Source organism: Sardina pilchardus, chromosome 16, assembly GCF_963854185.1.
Source record: "Sardina pilchardus chromosome 16, fSarPil1.1, whole genome shotgun sequence".
Classification (NCBI taxonomy): domain Eukaryota; kingdom Metazoa; phylum Chordata; class Actinopteri; order Clupeiformes; family Clupeidae; genus Sardina; species Sardina pilchardus.
In genome coordinates, this window is record NC_085009.1 from 16382907 (window position 1) to 16403042 (window position 20136).

The 20136-nt window shown below is 44.3% G+C and overlaps 2 protein-coding genes across 6 annotated transcripts; one reads left to right on the top strand and one right to left on the bottom strand.

Moving 5' to 3' along the window:
• Positions 1-47: 47 nt before the first annotated feature.
• On the bottom strand, positions 48-16946 carry aadat (aminoadipate aminotransferase). 4 transcript variants are annotated; one of them, XM_062517125.1, is made up of 14 exons: positions 16747-16946; positions 14707-14778; positions 14204-14372; positions 12777-12909; positions 11398-11472; positions 9902-10111; positions 9402-9467; positions 8200-8282; positions 6860-6956; positions 5643-5704; positions 5288-5352; positions 4555-4661; positions 1078-1179; positions 48-710 (listed from the first exon to the last, which is right to left on the bottom strand). In XM_062517125.1, the coding sequence occupies exons 2-14, from the start codon at positions 14771-14773 to the stop codon at positions 669-671; spliced, it is 1278 nt and encodes a 425-aa protein (XP_062373109.1). In that variant the 5' UTR covers positions 14774-14778; positions 16747-16946; the 3' UTR covers positions 48-668. The 4 variants fall into 4 exon arrangements, with proteins under 4 accessions (XP_062373109.1, XP_062373108.1, XP_062373112.1 ...); XM_062517124.1 differs by lacking the exon at positions 16747-16946 and adding an exon at positions 15764-15828; XM_062517128.1 differs by lacking the exon at positions 16747-16946 and adding an exon at positions 15439-15745.
• On the top strand, positions 15884-20011 carry ino80b (INO80 complex subunit B). 2 transcript variants are annotated; one of them, XM_062517129.1, is made up of 6 exons: positions 15884-16021; positions 16464-16515; positions 17007-17199; positions 17759-17925; positions 18269-18438; positions 18844-20011. In XM_062517129.1, the coding sequence occupies exons 2-6, from the start codon at positions 16470-16472 to the stop codon at positions 19342-19344; spliced, it is 1077 nt and encodes a 358-aa protein (XP_062373113.1). In that variant the 5' UTR covers positions 15884-16021; positions 16464-16469; the 3' UTR covers positions 19345-20011. The 2 variants fall into 2 exon arrangements, with proteins under 2 accessions (XP_062373113.1, XP_062373114.1); XM_062517130.1 differs by having other exon boundaries at positions 17774-17925.
• The last annotated feature ends 125 nt before the right edge of the window (positions 20012-20136 follow it).

Genomic DNA, 20136 nt, shown 5'->3' on the forward strand with positions numbered 1-20136 from the left:
GTACTGAATGGCCATGGAGAAACAGAGAGAGAGATAGAGAAGGAGAGTTCTAGAAGTCTTGTGTGTTTATTGTATAGGGAAACTAGACCATATACAGTAATCACAGCTGAACAAAAAATATATATATTTGATTACATTTGATTACAAAATCAAATGTGACAAAACATTTAAGAATCTCATAAAGCTCATATCATAATGCAAGACTTGATGAAAAAAAAAGTTTCTTTTCACAAACAAATAAATGCAAGGAAATATTGTCATTACATATTAAATAAAACCCGTAGTGTTCTACTGTCAGGCACTGTCAGTAATAAATACATCTCACTCTCTACCCAGACTTTCATTTTAAAATGAAGAATACATTCCACTAAAAGGCTGTTCTGGTATGTGTGTATGAAATAAATCATAGGATTTCTTAAGGCAAGATCTAAAGACAAGCTACTGATAAGGTGTATGTGGTGTAAACTTCTTACAAATGTCATTAAAAGCAGTCTTCGATTTCCTGGTGTCCCAGAAAACGAAATGTTAAAAAAATAATTTCTCTCATCTGTGGCCAGTAACACTGAGATTCAAGTTAAAATACCGTCTTCTTTTTTGCTGTGTTTGTGTATAAAATATAGAAAATCTCTCTGGTCGTGACAAGCTGCTCGTCTGGAGGCCTGGGCGCTTCACTGGGCTTCCTTAATGAGAGCAGAGAGCCGCTTGAATGCCTGTTGAAGAAAAGGAACCCAAGGCCTCAAAAATCAATTTGAAATGTTGTGCGAATGTGTGTGTGTGTACACTCACATGTACAGGATTTGGCAGCATGCTTCAGTGTGCAGGGCAGTGTTCGTATGTCTGCATATTTCTATGTAAGTGTGAATACTTTATCTATATTATGTTTGTGACTGTATGTGTGTGTGCATATGTGTATGTGTGTATTATAGATGAAAGGAGCATGAGCATGCTTTGATATAACAATGTTAGTGTTCTCTGTGTGTGTGTGTGTGTGTGTGTGTGTGTGTGTGTGTGTGTGTGTGTGTGTGTGTGTGTGTGTGTGTGTGTGTGTGTGTGTTTATGCATGTTTCCTTCCTGTACCTCATCGATCTGTGCTGGGGTGGAGAGGGAGAAGGCAGCCCTGACGTAAGGGCAAGGCTCTGAACTGTTGATGGTAAACACTCCTCCAGGAACCAGAAGCACCTGACACACACACACACACACACACACACACACACACACACACACACACACACACACACACACACACACAGAAACAAAGACAAACATGTGCATATAAACACACACTCATGAATGCACATGCAAGTCCAAGCACACACAGACTATTAAACACATTCAATATTTACCCCACATTATTTTTAAACAGGTAATTCAACTCTGCAGATGAACTCAATCCCCTGCTTCAGCCTGATCAAATAGGTGGGGTTAGTGAGTGTAATCAAGATAATGGCTGCACTGTGCTTTGAAACGTGAAATAGAAGTATACATCAACACAAGTCTGGCGTGGCCAAAAAGCCTTCTAGTCTGGGCAAGCTTTTTGACAGAGTTGTTCTGGCAGACCACAACAAGTTACGAAGTTCAACCCCCCCGCCCCCCCATCCTCCAAACCTATCAACATCTTACGGTCACGAAAAACAGACGTGTGAGTAATGTGAGAGATTCTGTTGTTCTCTCTGTGGGAGTTTCTACAAAGCCAATCCCAAAATGTCAGCCTTTAGAAAGGGCCCCAGTGTTCCCACTCGGCAGTTCGTTGTAAGGGAATGGACTTGGAAACAACACTGGACTCACGGAAACGAGTGTGTGTGAAAGAGAGAGAAGGAGAGAGAGCTGCTGTGGGATGAAACACAAAAGGGAGCCCTTCTTACACCCGTATTTTCCTCACTGTGTGTGTGTGTGTGTGTGTTTGTGCAAGTGTGCGTATCTCTGGTGCCTTATAGTGACAAACACGTGAATGCACAAACACAAAGGTGCTCATTTTTTCCCCTCTACTTTTCTAAATGTGTATACATTTATGAGTGAATGCTTTTGTGTTTCCGTAGGAAACCATACACAAGGGTATTGCTTTTTCCAGACCATAAAACTGGGTTTGTGTACGTCTGTATGCGTGTGTTTGTGTTTGATTCTCTCTCACTCTCTCACTCTCTCTCTCTCTCTCTCTCTCTCTCTCTCTCTCTCTCTCTCTCTCTGTGTGTGACCATGTCCGTGTGTGTATATGTGGTGGTGGTTAATTTCCATGCAGCCCCACATAAACACGCCCTCTGTCTCAGTGGCTGGCAGGCAGCCCACTGCACCCATAATGCCTGCTATTATTAACAAAGCTGCAAAGCAGGTGAGAGAGAGGAAGGGAGGAAGGGAGGGAGAGAGGGAGAGGAAGGGAGAGAAAGACAGAGAGAGAAGGACCACTTAGTGCTTTATGACTTTGAAATTCAGATATACTGTCTGTTGGGCATTTGACCTTCACAATGCTTTCACAGTGGATCAATTGTGTAATAGTAAACAGTCTATTTCTGCTTTGTTTATTGAACAAACCTTGCTGTAGGCCTTGTGAGAGATAATTTGATGACAGGGTATTTTGACTTTTATTTCATGTGATGATTGAGTATAATTTTCTAGAGCTGGGATACTTAATACATGGACTATATTTGTATAGGATCCAAGATCTAAAAGGAAGGTCAAACCTGCATCCCCAAAGATACACCTGATCTATGCAGCAGCTCTTTAACTCCAGTATGTGGGTTTACATGGATGCTTTAAATCACATTAGAACAAACGTGCAGATCTGATGAGAATTTTAATCGGAATGAAAGAGGTGGTGTATTCCTTTCTTTTGGGTTGCTCGCTGTAGCTTCCCAAGCAAAAGCAAAGCAGCAGCGGACATTATTACCTGATTATTTAGTTGATCGAATGAGCCCAATAGCCAGCCCGGCTATTCCGTTAATTGTAAGCGCTTAAGAACACCTGATCGGAATATAATGCATCATGTAAACAGATGACACAACATTTTCATTCAGAATAGTTCAATCGGAATGACAAAACTGTCCATGTAAACCCGCCTTGTGACGAGCATCCATTCATGTGTTTTAATGCAGTTAAAGTTGAACGTCTTATCTTATATTTGCCACTACTCTATTGAGTCCTCGTGTTGTTTTTCTGTTTGCGTTCCTTCATTTCTTTCTGTTGACAGTACAGTATAAGTAATAACTTCACCACACTGCAAGGGCATGAACACTGCAATTTGAACTTGTCTTCTTGGGAAATATGATAGCACTTTCATGAAACCACATATCTTAGCTTTCACACCCGTACTAAACTCAGGTCTGGAAAAGGGAATGGTTTTAGAACTCAAAAGTCTCAACACTTATTTTGCCATTTGATCATGTGTCTGAAACGACACATGTAATGTGTTATTTCAGACACATGATCAAATGGCATTTTCCCCTTCGTTAGCATGTGTGTGAATGTGTGTGTGTGTATGTGTGTCTGTCTGTCTCTGTGTGTGTGTGTCTATTGCAGGTGAGTACTGACAGAATAATTGGCTGCCTGTGTGTGTGTGGGTGTCCGTGTGTTTGCTAATGTGCTTGCATGCATCTTATGTGTGTGTGTGTGTGCATGAACTGTTGAGAGAATACCCTCAGGTCTCCGAAATTAGTGATGCTGTTTTTCCAGTACTGAGTGACCAGGGACCTGAAGAGTGTGTGTGTGTGTGTGTGTGTCCATGTATATATGTGTGTATGAACTGCTGAGAGAATACCCTCAAGTCTCGGGAGGTTAGTGATGCTGTAATTCCAGTATGGAGTGACCAGGGACCTGAAGAGTGTGCACTTGCGTGTGTGTGTGTGTGTGTGTGTATATATATATATATATATATATATAAATATATGTGTGTATGTGTGTGTGTATATATATGTGTGTGTGTGTGTGTGTGTGTGTGTGTGTGTGTGTGTGTGTGTGTGTGTGTGTGTGCATGTGTTTATGTAGGTGTGTATATATGTTTGTGTGCATGTGTGTGTGTGTGTGTGTTCCCTTCATACCTCTTTCTCCAGCGCCCTCTCCATGATGAGCTGCTGTGTGTGTGTGTGCATGTGTGTGCGTGTGTGTGTGTGTTCCCTTCGTACCTCTTTCTCCAGCGCCTTCTCCATGATGAGCTGCTGTGTGTTTGTGTGTGTGTGTGTGTGTGTGCGTGTGTGTGTGTGTGTGTTCCCTTCATACCTCTTTCTCCAGCGCCTTCTCCATGATGAGCTGCTGTGTGTGTGTGTGTGTGTGTGTGTGTGTGTGTTCCCTTCGTACCTCTTTCTCCAGCGCCTTCTCCATGATGAGCTGCTGTGTGTGTGTGTGTGTGTGTGTGTGCATGTGTGCGCGCGCGTGTGTGTGTTCCCTTCATACCTCTTTCTCCAGCGCCTTCTCCATGATGAGCTGCTGTGTGTGTGTGTGTGTGTGTGTGTGCATGTGTGTGTGCGTGAGTTCCCTTCATACCTCTTTCTCCAGCGCCTTCTCCATGATGAGCTGCTGTGTGTGTGTGTGTGTGTGCATGTGTGTGTGCGTGAGTTCCCTTCATACCTCTTTCTCCAGCGCCTTCTCCATGATGAGCTGCTGTGTGTCGGCCACGCCCTTGAGCCGGATCCACAGGAACATGCCGGCGGCGGGAGCGTGCCACTCTGCCAGGCCTGCAGGAAGCGCGGTGGGCACAGAGCGCAACACAATGAGATTACGCAAAGCTGACCACGGCCATGTCCAAAGCCACTGGCCTCTGTATTAAACAACCATGCTGTGTGGATCAACAGATCCTTAAGCGATAACAATGAGATATGACGCCATTGGGCCACTACTGCACAGTCACACCAATCAGTAACACTACAGCAGCATCCTCGATTCCACAGGATGGGAACATACACTAGCATATGGAAATACATTTTGAAATGTGATCCAATTCAGTTTAATTCTAGGGAATGTATTGGTTATACAGACTACCCCCTACATATTTTATTTGAACTATTCTTCTGATGAATGAATGATTAATACATACATTTCTGATTGATTCATTTAGAGTTTCTAAGTCCTCATGGCTGTTGAGATATTGTCAACAATTTTCTACTCTCACACAATTTCGATTAGAATAATAATCATATAACTCTCTGATCAGCTAAGTCTACTGCATTCCCCTAATCAGGAGAAATACACAGGAGGCTGTGCAGTATTATGTGTTATGTGAAGCCGTCTCAGCTACTCTTAGGTAACCGTATTTGCTGGAGGTAAGCTGGTGCCGGTGGATGTTATTGTGAAATGCGCTGACCTGTCAGCCACTTATCAGCAGAGGAGAGCATGGCGTTCCTCTGAGCCCGGTAGAACTCCACCACCCTGTGCAGTGCACAGCCACAAACAATGTGGAAAAAACACATGGATAGATGATACATCAACATCAAATTTAGAAATGTCTTTCAGAAGGGCTACAAACACTATGGAAAAAAAGGGAGTCAGGCATTTAACCACAAACAAACAAACACACACACACACACACACACAAAATAAACAAACAGGCATAAGGCATAATTGCAGCCATCAAAGGCCACGCTGGGTTACAGCCTCAGAGCAGAAAAGTCCGCCCCAGCCATCATTAACTGCACTGATATGAGGGAGAGCGAGCTCACCCGTCGATATGGTTGAGGAAGCCTGACTGACCCCAGGCGTGCAGAAGCTGGGAGACCATGAGCTGGACAGAGGCAATGGAGGAAATCATTAACCAGTAACCAGGGAGAGACTGACATTAGGTACACATCTCAGCATTTACTTCATGAAGTGAAAATCTCTATAAACACATCTGGCATCAGTAGCGCACTTTGAAACGAAATGAAGGACAAACTAGAGAATATAACAGCTGTGAACATCACCTTGGAGCCATTTCACATGCACTACTCACAAAATGTTAGGGATATTCGGCTTTTGGGTGAAATTTCAGGACTCACCTAAAATCCACTATAACCTTTACAGGTGACCTTAGACATGCATGTACAACAGTTCAATGTTTCAGTACTTTCTGTATTGAAACATTCAATTTCACCCGAAAGCCGGATATCCCTAACTTTCTGAGTAGTGTATGTGTATGATAACCTTCAATATGTAGGTCACACTATACTGTATGTTCTAATTCTAATTCTAATTTTGTCTAAATCTGTTGATGTGCATGTTCAGTACATGTTCAAACGTATTGTACTGTATGTAATGACTGTTTGGGAAACACAAGTGCCTATTTGTCATTCCAATAGAGCACTTTGAATTTGATAAGCTGAATTTGAATTTGAGATAAACACACTACAAAGAGACAGAGAGAGAGAGGAAGACAGCAATGTAATGACGGGGCCTGATGAACTCGCTCCTGACTGCATGGCTTTTTAATCTGCTGCCTCTCCATTAACCTTTATCAGAGCTGAATAAATGATGAGTGCCTCGTGATCCCTTCTTCACAGCGCTCAGCCAGGAAGGCAAGAGAGAAAAAGGAGGGAGAAAGAGACAGTGGCTAGGAGGAGAGGAAGGATTATAAAGTGAAGAAAATGTGTGTGTATGTGTGTGTGTGTGTGCGCGCATCAGACCAGAGAAATATGACATAGGAAGACAGTGTATATGCATGCCCCTAATGATGGGAAGGATCTTATAGGGATTCTATATTCGAGTGGAATTCTACAGAGTTATCTATATGTGGTCAGGTTGGAGGAGAGTTAAAAATAAGACTGAAAAAAACACGACATACAAAGGGTTAACCAGAGAGAGAGAGAGAGGATGAAGGCAGAGAGGCAGAGGCAGAAAGCAAACAAGGTAGGCTGAAGTGATGAACGAGTGGAGACGTGTAGGCGATGAGGAGCTGACTCACCTGTGTAAAAGTGCTGGTGTGCATGGTGGACGCCTGGATATGCAGAACCACTCTGTCAACCAACGGCTTCGGCCCCGTCACAAACCCTATCCTCAGCCTACACACACACACACACAGACACACAGACACAGAGAGAGAGAGAGAGACAGACAGACAGACAGACAGAGAGAGAGAGAGAGATTCAATTTAACCTAACTACTCAAGCATGTAGTGTTAGAGAACAGTGCAGACTTTGAATAGTGCAAGTAAGGCATGAGTGTGAATGGGGAGATAGAGGCTGTTTTGTCTGCTTTGTCCTGGGGACTCCTCTGTTTAGTAGAGATGTGGAAGTATGTGTGCCAGAGGGGAGACACTTCAGCACGGAGGAATGCCTCTGGGATGAACACAAAGACATGGTTTCTCTCTCTCTCTTTCCTTTTCCATCCATTAACTTCTCTCGCTCTCTCACTCTTTTTTCCACTCACAAGGCCTCTCTGTCCCTGTCACACAGTCACTCACTCACTCACACACATACACACACACACTTTCTTGACTGTGTTCATTTCCATACTCCCATCATCATTAATAAAACGCTTAAACATTGTCAGAAACCTGAGTTAAATCACAATGCAGTTCAGGCCTGAATGCACCATACATGCTAGCTTGAGAGTGTGTGTATGTGTGTGTGCACGCATGCGTAAGCTCAGAGTCCTGAGGGTACACTCTCAGCAGTGCACACACGTGCGCACACACACACACACACACACCCCTGAGTCAAAGTCAGGTCCAAGGCTAATTCAATTAGGCCCTTGGGGAGTCCAACTGAGACAGGTGGGCCGAGTCTCTCGACACCTACGCCAGTGCGTGAGGAGCTCGCACGTGCTCTGTAGCAGGAAGGACAGCGCCACGGAAACAGAGTCTGTTAATGTGGGACAATTGCCATAATGGAGTTAAACAAACACCTATGGATGATGAGGAATATACGTGTACCCGTAATTTCCTGACTATTAGCCGAGGCTTATATATTGATTTTGCAAAATTTCTTCAGCTATGAAGTTAATGTACGGCGACAGTTAATATGGTATCAATATGGTTTTGTTTCTTTTAACTTGCATAAAACACTGCCCTGCGGCTTATACACAATGTGGTTATATGCGGGAAATTACTGTATATGCTGATGAGGAAATCCAAGGGAAAACAAACTGTTAAATTGTGTCAAACTGTGTGTCTCAAATAATGTTCCGTTTATGATTCTTTCCTTTGGTCTATTTTTGCCTCTCTGTGTGCCATTTGCTTCCGACAGAGCTGCCGTAGTGACTAACCATCGCGCGGTCACTCTGACAAACCCCCGTAGTGCTCACCCTGATGACAGGATCTTGGAGAAGGAGTCGGTGCGGAGGATGCGGCCGTCGACGTCCATGGACAGGAAGGTGGGAGCCCACGGCTGTGGAACAAAGCACAGGGAGCCATTTACTGTGAGTCACACACAGATTAAAGTAACCACATGCCATTGCCACACACCAATCAACTAGGATGCTAACCACAAGACACAACAAGACAAGCTCAATCAATGGTCGGTCAGACATAAAGCTATGAAACTAACCACACAAAAACATATTGATTCTAGGCTACACAATTTGATTGGTTGAAAAACCCAGGAATATTTTATAGACTTGAGCTAAAACGTGCCTTCATTTAGATAACAGCATGATGGCTCTTTTAAAAGGTAACATTTTAAACGGTATCTACAGTAGTCTGTGAGATAGTGATAACAGATTAACTGCGTAGCCCATAAAAGCAATGAGACTCCTAGCTGTGCAAACAAACACTCAACATCAGTGAACACCAGCTATTTACTATGCAAATAAACTGCTAGGCATTCTCAATTGAGTATTTCCCCACCAGAAAACTGCTCCTGCCTGACTTGACTGACATTGACCTGCTGTAAACCTGAGCAATCACAATTCCTTGGGCACATATGACAGGACTGCCGAGCAGAGTAATATTCTGATATCAGGGGAGACTGATAGTCGGATAGTAATATATGGCAACATACAGAATATTACTGATAAGCCCAAGGTATGAATAAATTGAAAGACCTGGGGACTGTGTTTGTACGAACATTTCACTGACATTTTTTCCTTCCAAAAATTGACTTTATTATTGCCTAGGGCTTGTCCCTTCGTTTGTGTGTGTGTGTGTGTGTGTGTGCGCATGAGAGAGATAGGGAGAAAGAGAGAGAGAGAGAGAGAGAGAGAGAGAGAGAGAGAGAGAGATGGTGTGTGTGTGTGTGTGTGTGTGTGTGTGTGTGTGTCTGTCTGTCTGTCTGTCTGTCTGTCTGTCTGTCTCTGTGTCTGTGTCTGTGTCTGTGTCTGTGTCTGTGTCTGTGTATGCTTGTTGTTTTAAGTTTCCATATTGACTTGTTTCCTGCATCACTGAACTATTACACAGACATCCAGCACAGTCCTGAAGTGATCTGTACTGCAGATGCTCTTGCCCCTTGATCAGGGCCGGGATGAAGTGAGGTGAGTGGACACAAGAGCAAAGGAGAGGCCACTGGTACCTTCTGAAATTGCAGGAAGTAATATGGGTCATCCTCGATGATGAGGAGGTCATACTTTCTGGCAAGCTGCAAAAGATGTACAAAATATGATGTATTAGCTGGCGAAGACCTTCTCAAAAACATCCCCAAACACACCACGCCCCTCCACACACACACACACACACACACACACACACACACACACACACACACACACACTTTATTGCCTGGACACAAAAACACAGTGTAAAAGAGAGAAATCTCTAACTTATCTGACTGCCCCATTCTTCTGTCCATCCATCCATCCATCCATCCATCCATCCATCCCCCTACTCACTTTCTCTCTCATTCACACAAAACCTTCGCACTTGCCCTCACACTCACTCGCTCACCGTCACTCACACTCGCTCACTGTCACTCACTGTCTCTCCCCCTCTCCTTTTATCTCCGCCCACTCCCCCATCCCTCCTCCATCGCTCTGCCTCGCCCCGCTCAGCTCCGCCCTGCCCCGCTCCACTCACCTCGTACACCTGCTGCTTGCGCTCCGTGGTCATGGACGCTCCGGTGGGGTTGCCCCCGTTGGGGATGGTGTAGAGCACCCGGGGCACGTTGCTGCCGGCCTTGTGGGCGTCCGCCGGGTCCCAGCGAGACAGGACGTCCCGCAGGCCCTCTGGGATCATGCCGTACTGGTCACTGGGCACGTTGATGAGGTTGCAGCCCAGCGGCTGGAGCTGGGGACGGGGAAGGCCACGGATGCCATAAGGTGACAACAGGTTTATAAAGGTGCTGTGTCCACCAAACATGTTTTTTTTTGCGTTGAGAGCGCCCTCAACCTCCTTTTCTCCGCGCTTCGGTCAAGTGTTTATTGTTGCTATGCTACCAAAACCAGAGACGGTTTATGAAGAGAAGTAACATTGACGAGCCCAGCGCTGTTCTAAAAGTTGAACAGATTTCCACCGAGGGCTCTCAGCGCTGTGAACGCTGAGCTACATAGACTTTATATTGAGAATCGTCGCCGTCGGCGCAAAAAAACGTGATTGGTGGACACCGGCCCTAATGACCACAGAAACACAGACACAACAACTAGATGTACCGTATAGAGGTATTTATAATATGACTGCTGCATGGTACTGCCATGTACATCAATGACTACAGCAGAAAACACAAACTAAACTAGCGTTTCTACATATTAGTGTGTAGTGTAGGTTGTTTTATGTGGAAATGTTTAGATAGATATATAGATAGATAGATAATATTGATCCCCAAGGGAAAATTCATGGTCCCAGCAGCTTAAGACACCACACACAACATACACTATAATGTAAACAGGATAATATAAAGCAAATCAACAAATCAACATGACTAAAAGAGCTGTTTAGTCAGTAAAATACTAAACACTAAAGATAAAGATGTGCATGAGCGCAATGAGGATTGGTACTTGGTACGGGTCATGTGTTTACACATGAAAATTACTAATAGTAGCATATTTTTTTCAGTCGCATGGTTGTTCTAAGCTCTGTTAGAGGTCAAACTACTTTGCGAGCACTGAGATTAGCCTGAAGGCTGAAACGTTTGCTCCTCATTAAAAAGAAAAGCTGCTCCTTTTTGCAAAGACTCTGTGTAGTCATCTTTTTTCAGTGTGCGAACCACCCCTAGCCTCTTCCTCAGAGGTCAAACTATAGAAAGCCTCCTCAACACAAAAGCACATACAGGATATAACTGAGGAAATAAAGGGGGGCCAAAGATGGTGGGAAGTTGCGGGAAAGATACAGAGAGAAACTAACAGTGACAGAGAGTGAGAGCAACAGTATGGAGGAGGAGTCACTTCAACATTAGAAAATTTGAAGAGTAACTGAACAGAAAGAGAGCGTGAGAGAGTGGAAAGAGAAACAGTGACAAACACAGGGAGAGAGCTACAGAGAGAGAGATAGAGAGAGAGGGCGGGAGGCGTGAAGAGAGAGGGATGGACAGGAAGAGACAGAGAAAACTGTAGGATGTCATGAATGACGTCTCCTACCGCTGCCAGCGTGCCAGAGTATGTGGGCGCATCCAGCAGAATGTTGTCTCCCGGATTCACCAGCATCTCAAACACCTTCCAAAGACAAGAAAAAGCATGACATTACAAACAACTTTCAAAAACAAGACACATAACATTGCAAACACCCGCCCAAGAAAAGAACCATGACATTACAAACACCAAAGAACAAGAGAGGTGACATTTCAAAACAGAGAACACTTCACTGCGCTAGCAAGCACAAGAGACAGAAATCAAATTGCTAACGTGAAAGAGAGCAGACACAACGACATAAATCATAACAATAATGAGGAAGCGTGCGTCCTCTCCATCTAAACTGAAACGGACGTGAACACATCAGTAGAGAGTCTGGGCTCTGCGGGTGTGATGGCGTCTGCCCAGAAAACAGTCACGTCTGGAGCCACAGCCACTGCCAGATGTGGCCCTGCGGGATTCGCACCAGATTACGAGTAAGCCCCGGGGCTGCTGGTCAGTGTCCAATACACAACTGACACGAGAGTGGAGACTGATTAGAAGAGACTTGCGAAGAGAGGAAAGGTCTCGGAGAGAGAGTCCAGTGACTTGGAGAGAGAGAGAAAGAGAGGGAGGAAAGAGAGAGAGAGAGAGAGAGAGAGAGAGAGAGAGAGAGAGAGAGAGAGAGAGAGAGAGAGAAGGGGAGAATTAGACAGAAAAAGAGATCGAGCTTCCCAGGCATATGACAGCCGGCGTTGGGATGACTCAGAGCAACGTGCCAGTTGTAGTCGTGGGTGTAAACGGGTGCAAAAAGGCTTGTGTGAGTGTAAACCTCATTTGCAGTCTATGGTACAACCACACATCTTTCTCGCTTTCTTAGTAAGTGTGTCTCCATCTCTCTCTCTCTCTCTCTCTCTTAGTGTATAACGGTGTGTGAATGTGTGTGTGTGTGTGTGTGTGTGTGTGTATGCTGTGTGTCTGTGAGTCAGAGAGAGCAACTGACTGACTCTAAATGGGTAAGCAGGGATGGCTGTATTATATGGAGTATTCCACCTTCTGGTGTGTGTGGGTGGGTGTGTGTACATATGTACGTGAATGCGTACACGCTTGTGTGTGTATGAGTGTGAGTGTGTATATACCTTGTATGAGTCGAGCGTCAATGTGCGTGTGCGTCCATGTCTATGTGCAAATGTGTGTGTGTATTCGTGTGAGTGTGCATGTGTGTGTGTATGTGTGTGTGTGTGTGTGTGTGTGTGTGTGTGTGTTTGTGCATGTTTGTAGTTGTGTGTGTGTGAGTGTGTGTGTGTGTGAGTGTGCATGTTTGTGGTTTCGTGTGTGTGTGTGTGTGTGTGTGTCTGTGTGTGTGTGCGTGTGTGTGTGCGTGTGAGTGTGCATGTGGATGTGTGTACCTTGCACAGGCCCTCCTGGCTGCCAGTGGTCACACACATCTCCATCTGGCCTCTCTCGGGGCTGTAGCCTACAGTAGGGGGGTTGTGGAGGCTCTTCTGGAGCTCCTTCATCCACGAGACCAGCTCTGGGATGCTGAAGAAAGAACACACGAGCAGCTCTCAACTTAGCTATTCACATTCATCTTTTATGAGCATTTATTGATTTTACAATGCTCTTTTTTGTTTGTTTGCATTGCTATAAGAAACATTATTACACCAAAAATCAAGTACAGTAAAAGCTATTGAATTCCATTATAATTTTCCTGCTTTCACTATTGGACCCCCACTAATACAGTAATCACTATACATACATTAAATACTATCCATGCAATAAGCATAATTATAATTATAATGATTTGCAAGTACTGCAAGTTTGTAACTGATATTCACTTCACTTCAATCATACATTATCATCCCTAGCAACGGCACCAGAATCACCTTCGCTATCATCATAGTAAATGACGTAGTAGTTGAAATGCCCTATTAATATATTCTTGAATTTCCCTTTGGGGATCAATAAAGTATCTATCGTCGTTATCAATTATCTCACCATTACCATCACCTCCTCCATCCACATCATACAGCGTAATCACCATCACATAATCCTCACCATGGTCATTACCATCATCAACAGTCTCATAACCTATCAACATAAATCATTATTACTGTCATCTCTGATATTTGATAGTTGTTGTGTAACAATATCATCATTTCAGTGAGCCCATAATACAATGGCAGTATAATTTTTCATTTTGTATTGCCCCTGTTATGCAATCATAATCCTCATCAGTGTCCTTGACTCATCTATCTCTCGCCACACTATGCAACTTATCACCTCATCACCTTTCATCTTTCATCATTAACAAAAGTGCAACCACAGTAGTTCACATGTGAACGCTAACCGGGGCAATGTGAAACAGAATCCAGTAGTGTGTGCTATCTGCAAATGCTTCAAATCCTGCGAGGCTCAAACACAGTCAGTTTACATACCCAGAGGCGTTGCACTGATGTCTGCAAACCAGCAGGGGCACTGTGGGCTATATATTGAGCCCGAACACAATCAGGTCCACATATATTTCAATCTTTCACTTGCCTTTCAGTATTTTCTCCACTTACAGGACACCTACCTAAACATAACAAGTTTGTTGTGCTTTCATGAAGACAATCTGAATTTAATGGAAACAACAAGAATCTAATCTGAAAGAAGTTGTTCATTTGGGAGATTGTGTGTGTGTGACCCAACAAGCTCTAGCTGCTGATCCAAACACTGGATGTTTCCCAGTGTCGAGGATCCCCGAGGATTCGTGCTTGGTAGCCCTGCACGAGTCAAATCAGGAACACCCAAATAAATGTGACTCAGTCTCAGTTGTAAAATGGTGGTACTTTACCCATAAGATCCAGAATACTGCAGCGCCCTCTTCATGGTGGGCTCATCGAACACCACAGCTTCTCCATTCTTCACCTGGATGGTGGCCGACTGGAAAGGGAAGGTGTTGGGGTTTGGAGCCCCACCGGCCAGGGAGATGAGCGAGGGTGGAGAACGCTGTTGCAGCTCCGCTGCAGAGAGAGAGAGAGAGAGAGAGAGAGAGAGAGAGAGAGCTCCTAAGAAGATCTTAGCATTTAAGAGCTTCTTAACGAATCTGGGAAACGCGGCCAATGTGTGTGTGTGTGTATGTGTGTGTGTGTGTGTGTGTGTGTGTGTGTGTGTGTGTGTGTGTGTGTGTGTAATAATGATTCTCGATAATCAGCACAACCAATACAGACAAAATGCTTTGGAAGAAAAAAGAACATTTCACTGAAAAGTTTATGAAAGGGTCTGATGGTGCAAGTTCACAAATTAATACTGGAATAGGATGTTGACATTGAAATATAACTTTGAGGGCTGGCTTACTTAGCATACGGATTGGAGAAGGTTTCCGAGCTGCGCTGACAGCCGTTAAAAAACGTGCATAGTTCATGATTCCTGGGAAGAAAATGCATTGGTTAAAAACAGAAGGCTGCATAGAAATCTGCACTCTGGTAAACTAACTGTCGGTCTGTCTGTCTGTCTATCTAGATACAATATAGATAGATAGACAATGGATAGATGATTTATTAATCCCAGGGGAAATTTTAGGCATTCCAGTAGCTTACCAACAAACACATGTCATACTCATAGAATTGTAAAAAGAGAGTATGTGGAACCATGTAAAGCACATGATAACTGCACCCAAAAGACACCAGTATATAATGTAAATATATCCTGTCCAAAGATGGTGTTGTAATATGGCCATTATGCTAATGGACTTTATGAATGCTTTGTGGAGACAAAGAATACCGGTATAGTAAACCCATTGACTGTACAGTCTGAGTTAAACATCCTCAGTGGAGGACGTTGTTGCTCATTTGGCCTAGAATGCTCTGAAGTACGACCATATGATGAAGTAGTAACCTACGGCTAACAAGTCATGTGAACTCGTGGTTTCAAGTTGGCAGGTAGAAATAAGATAGAAAAAGTAATTTATGTCATGACAAAAATAAGTGTGGCTTGAATGTAGTGTAGCACGGCCACTTTCGTTGGCTACTTGCTTTGTATGTGTGCAAGATCTTCAACAGGTGTAATAATGTCTCATTGGTGGCTTACTCTCTTTGTCTTGCAACTGACTTGATTAGCCCCAGGGCCAGCCCTACAACGACGCAAAATGAGCTTTTGATTCTTCTGATTAAACATGTGTAAACACGTGTTAGCAGCCAGGTAGTTGAGTTCTGCAGGCAGGCAGTTGTGCAACGAAACGTGAAGACCCCATTTAGAGCAAGCGGTAAACAGCCAATTCATTCAGTTTAGGTCTAATATTTCTGTGGGTGAAACCCCGGAATTTTCTGAAACTTTGAGTCTGTACGTTGTAAATTAGTTTTAAAATAACTCAGGCAACTGAAAGATAGTAAACGTCCATTCCACAAACACTGACCTTGCTTATCTTCCTCGCTAGATAGATACCAGCTGCCTGCTGCAATGCTACTGGCACTGGGTCTTGTAGTGTTAGTAACTGATAAGGAAATGCCATTACTCCTGAAATGACACCGTTTCCCAGAAATCCTTGCGACGGCCCAATATTTACATCACTTCCACAACAATCTTGGCTGCTGCTGCTGCTGAACATTTAGCTAGTAGTAGTTAGCACCTCACGATTTTGCTACACACGTACAACAGTTGTAAATGAACAGAGGTACTGTATTGATTTTCAGAGTCATGAACTGTTGAAGTGTGACAGGTATAATGTCATGATCTCACTACAAAATTGACATAGCATCAACGTTAATGGTGATGTTAGAGTTACGTTTGCTAGCAGACATGTCGTTGCTTGCTAGAAGCTAACTGATTGAGTAAATAAGTGACGGTCATAGCTGCTACCAATATTCTACGATTTCGCTAGAAATATTACTCCATGACCAGTTATCGCCAGCTTGCCAGTCACTATTTAATCATTTACAAAACAACGGAGTCTTTGAAATGAACGTCTAGTGGCTAAATATGTATGAATAGGATGAAATGCAGACGCGGAGCTGGCTGGTTAGGTAGCTTGCTATTGAATGCCACACAGCTGGGTCTAATCGATCAGTTTGCCTCCGTGTTCCTTTCCTCACTCATAACTTAACTTTTACCCACAGCTGCTAATGGGGAAGAGGAAAGACATGATGATCCATCCACGGTACCTTATAGGTAAGTGTTTACTTTAATGAAGTTTACGTTAAATGCAGTTGGTTCTGACAGAAGCGTCAGACGAATGGAGGTGTTATTGATGCAAGTGCATCTTTGCTACAATATATTCTTGTTATGTAAATTATCTACGATATCACTGTGTGTTTGTGTCATACACACTCTTTGTGTGGTTCCTGTAAACCAACAACAACTACATTGACACTGAAAGCTGGAAAGAGTTTGTGTACTTACCACCAAATGTTTAAGTTTTTTGACCAGATACACCCAAACTCTCACTGATTGCACTGCTGCAGCCTGCAGGGCAAAGACTTTGGCCAGTTTTGTATTCACCAACCCAAACCTGTTTGCAATTCCTCGACTAGCCAGGCAACCTTGAGCGAAATGTCAAGACAAAACAGTGTCTTGAACAGTTCTTCTGTTACAGATTGAGTCGTGTGAATTTTACTTTTTAAACTTTTGACTGTCCACCCTTCCCCACCCACCCCCCACAGGAGACCGGGATGAGGTTGGGGTATATAATGCCCATCGGAAGAAGCACAAGAAGCACAAGAAGCACAAGAAGAAGCATCACCGTGAGGAGAGCTACTCACCTGACGAATCGGACTCTGGTCTGCCCATAATCATCAAACCCCCACAACTCAAGCTGAAGATTAAGCTGGGAGGACAAACACTTGGCACTAAAAGGTGAGCTATAAGGAAAGCCTCCCAAAACACCATACACAACAATACTCTACCCCTACAATTTATTTTGAAATGGTTCCAAAGACTAAAACATTGTTTGTCCTTGTTGTCCTGTCCCATTCCAAAAGACGTTTGAATGGAAAATAGATGGGTGATACCACAACATGCCTGAATCTTATATGAATAAACACAATGAGGAATAGGTGAAGCAATGAGCGGGTCAATAATCAGATTCAGGAGAGGGGCGGAGACAGAGACACAAGGACTAGAAACACATGGCTATGTAAACACAGCAGCACATGGTATAACAAACGCTTGAAGCGACCATTTTTCCAGCTCAATGTAGAGATTGAAACTTCATTGGCCCAAATATCCCATAACACTGACCCAAATCAGCATTCCAAGTTTCAGTCAAATCCATGGCAATGTGGTCCAAAAGCGTGATGACTTCACACGGAATGACCTATGTGTGTCCACTTGTGTCTATCTGGATTTTGGCCATGACTCATTTCATAATTTGTAATGTATTTGTGTGTGCATGTATGTGTTTTGATGTGGTTAGTGTGCCAACCTTCAGTGTGGTATCGGAAGCCCCTCGTTCTCCTTCTCCTCTGATGATTGTTGATGATGACGGAGACGACGATGATGACGATGATGATGATGACGACGAAGACGACGATGATGAACCTTCAGAGGGAGTCCCCATTGAGCAGTACAGAGCCTGGTTAGGTGTGTGTCTTTGTATGTGTGTTTATGTGTGTGTACAGTATGACAGTGAGTCCTGCACTCTGTGTGCCTTGTCTCCTAATTCTCAATGTTCATTTTAGCTTTGACTCTTTTTTCGTACAAAGAACCTCAGAGGGCAAAGAGACATTGTTGCAGATAACACATTTTCTAGTCCAGGTGTGTTAGAACAAAAAAACTGTGAGGAAGAGACTATGGATCGTACACACACTGTTTAGTCACCTTTTTTAGTGTGTAAACCCCCTCTAGCCTCTTTACAAAGAACCTGACAGAGTATTTATTTTTTTATTTTTTTTATGTTTATCCCTTGTTGTCTCCTCATCCCCAGATGAGGACAGTAACCTGGAGCCTTCATCTCTAGGCGAACTGGACGCGAGCTCCCTGCTTGGGCCCGTGGACGAAGAGGAGCGCTGGCTGGATGCTCTGGAGAAAGGGGAGCTGGATGACAACGGAGAGCTCAAGAAGGAGATCGACGAGTCGCTGCTCACAGCCCGACAGGTAGGTAGCCGTCACACCGAGGCAGATCCCACTTGGGATTCTAAACAACTTTTCCTACACTTTTGCTTTGTTACCAAACGGTATAATCAGCAGAAGACAACATAACACCTTGAACACAACTACTCCCTTAAAAATTAGCAGTGCTAGGTTTTATGTTTATTTATGTTTTTAGTGGGGTTTTTTTTCTTTTCTTGAGCACCTGAATTGTTTCGTGCAGACTTTGTCTCTTGTCTGTCATGTGTCATTGAGCTTGTACAAATGTTTTCAGACATAGTGCAATGTGCACCAAATGTAAATATATTGTTTGTGTTTGTGTATCCACATTCCACACTCAAGCAGCTGTCTGCATCATAATGCTTAGTCTTTACGTGTGTGTATAATGTTTACACGTGTGTGTCCTTTCAGAAAGCGCTGCTGCACAAGCAACAGAGCCAGCCCCTGCTGGAGCTGCCCATCGGCCTGCAGGTGAAGGAGCCCACGGCGGAGATGCTGCGCAAGCGCGAGGAGCGCGCTCGCCAGCGCCGCCTGCAGGCCGCCCGCAAGGCGGAGGAGAGCAAGAACCAGACCATCGAGCGGCTGACCAAGACCAGCAACAAGGCCAAGGTGCGCAGCGGCGTCCGCTGCGACCGCGAGCGCCGCGGCAAGCACCACGGTGTCCACGCCCAGGTGCCCACCGTGCGCTACCGCAGCTCGGCCGGCCACGGCGCCAGCATCTCGTTCCCCGCCGGCGTGCCGGCGCCCGAGCCCGCACCCCCGAGGCCGGCGCCGCCACCGAGGCCCAGCTGCGGGGTGGACGGGTGTCCGAACCCCAAGAGGTACGCGTGCTCCAGGACGGGCGTGCCGCTGTGCAGCCTCGAGTGCTACAAGAGGAACTTGCAGATCCAGATGCCGCAGATGGTGGCTTAGAACGCGCGTGAGAGTCAGAGTGAATTGTGTGAGTTGAAGTGTGTGTGTGTGTGTGTGTGTGTGTGCGCGAGCGTGCGAGGGAGTGTGTTTCAATTTGCAATGAGCGACCTGATAAGTGTGTGTGAGTGTGTGAGTACAGGTGTGTTGAGAGTGAACCAGTAACCTGAAACGTGTGACCAAACAAGCCGTTGGTCTGATGGGTGTGTGTGTGTGTGTGTGTGTATGTGAATGAAATGATTAAGAGTGTGTATTACCCCAGAAGTACACTGTTATCCTGGAGACGTCATCTGTGTGTGTGTGTGTGTGTGTGTGTGTGTGTGTGTGTGTGTGTGTATGTGTGTGTGTGTGTGTGTAGGTAGACAGAGAGTCTGCTATATATGTCTATACCTGTACTCTGAACCAGAGTGCAAATCCCAGAGTCCCCTTATTTATGGCTGTGCTGTGGCATTTTAGGCCATGGTGTTTTTTCTTAATTGTCATCCTGGCAACACAATTATGTATGAGATGTAATTCATTTGTTGTTTTGGCATTTAACCAGGTAGGCAAACCATATATTTATTTTCAGTATTGAGATGCAGTGGGAGATTTTTTGGCAAAAAATCTCAAGAGATAAGTCACAAAAATAAAATTATTTTTGTAAAAAAAGAGTGAAATAAAGAACCTGTTTTTGTAATTATTGTGTGTAACGTCTCTTCATTCCTTTGTTAACCTGAAATTGGTCACCTCCACATAATGAAATATGTTTGACCTATGTGATCAGCTACATACTACATCCTTACTAACACCATGTGC

Bases quoted from the DNA above. Each gene is read 5' to 3' on its own strand.
- aadat (XM_062517125.1), bottom strand. From the start codon at position 14,773: ATGAACTATGCACGTTTTTTAACGGCTGTCAGCGCAGCTCGGAAACCT. The intron at 8,283-9,401 runs GTACCAGTGGCC...TTTGTTCCACAG, and splicing joins ACTTCCTGCAATTTCAGAAG to CCGTGGGCTCCCACCTTCCT. The intron at 1,180-4,554 runs GTATGAAGGGAA...TGTGTGTGTCAG, and splicing joins AGAAGGCGCTGGAGAAAGAG to GTGCTTCTGGTTCCTGGAGG.
- ino80b (XM_062517129.1), top strand. From the start codon at position 16,470: ATGGGGAAGAGGAAAGACATGATGATCCATCCACGGTACCTTATAG. The intron at 16,516-17,006 runs GTAAGTGTTTAC...CACCCCCCACAG, and splicing joins CCATCCACGGTACCTTATAG to GAGACCGGGATGAGGTTGGG. The intron at 17,200-17,758 runs GTGAGCTATAAG...TGATGTGGTTAG, and splicing joins CAAACACTTGGCACTAAAAG to TGTGCCAACCTTCAGTGTGG.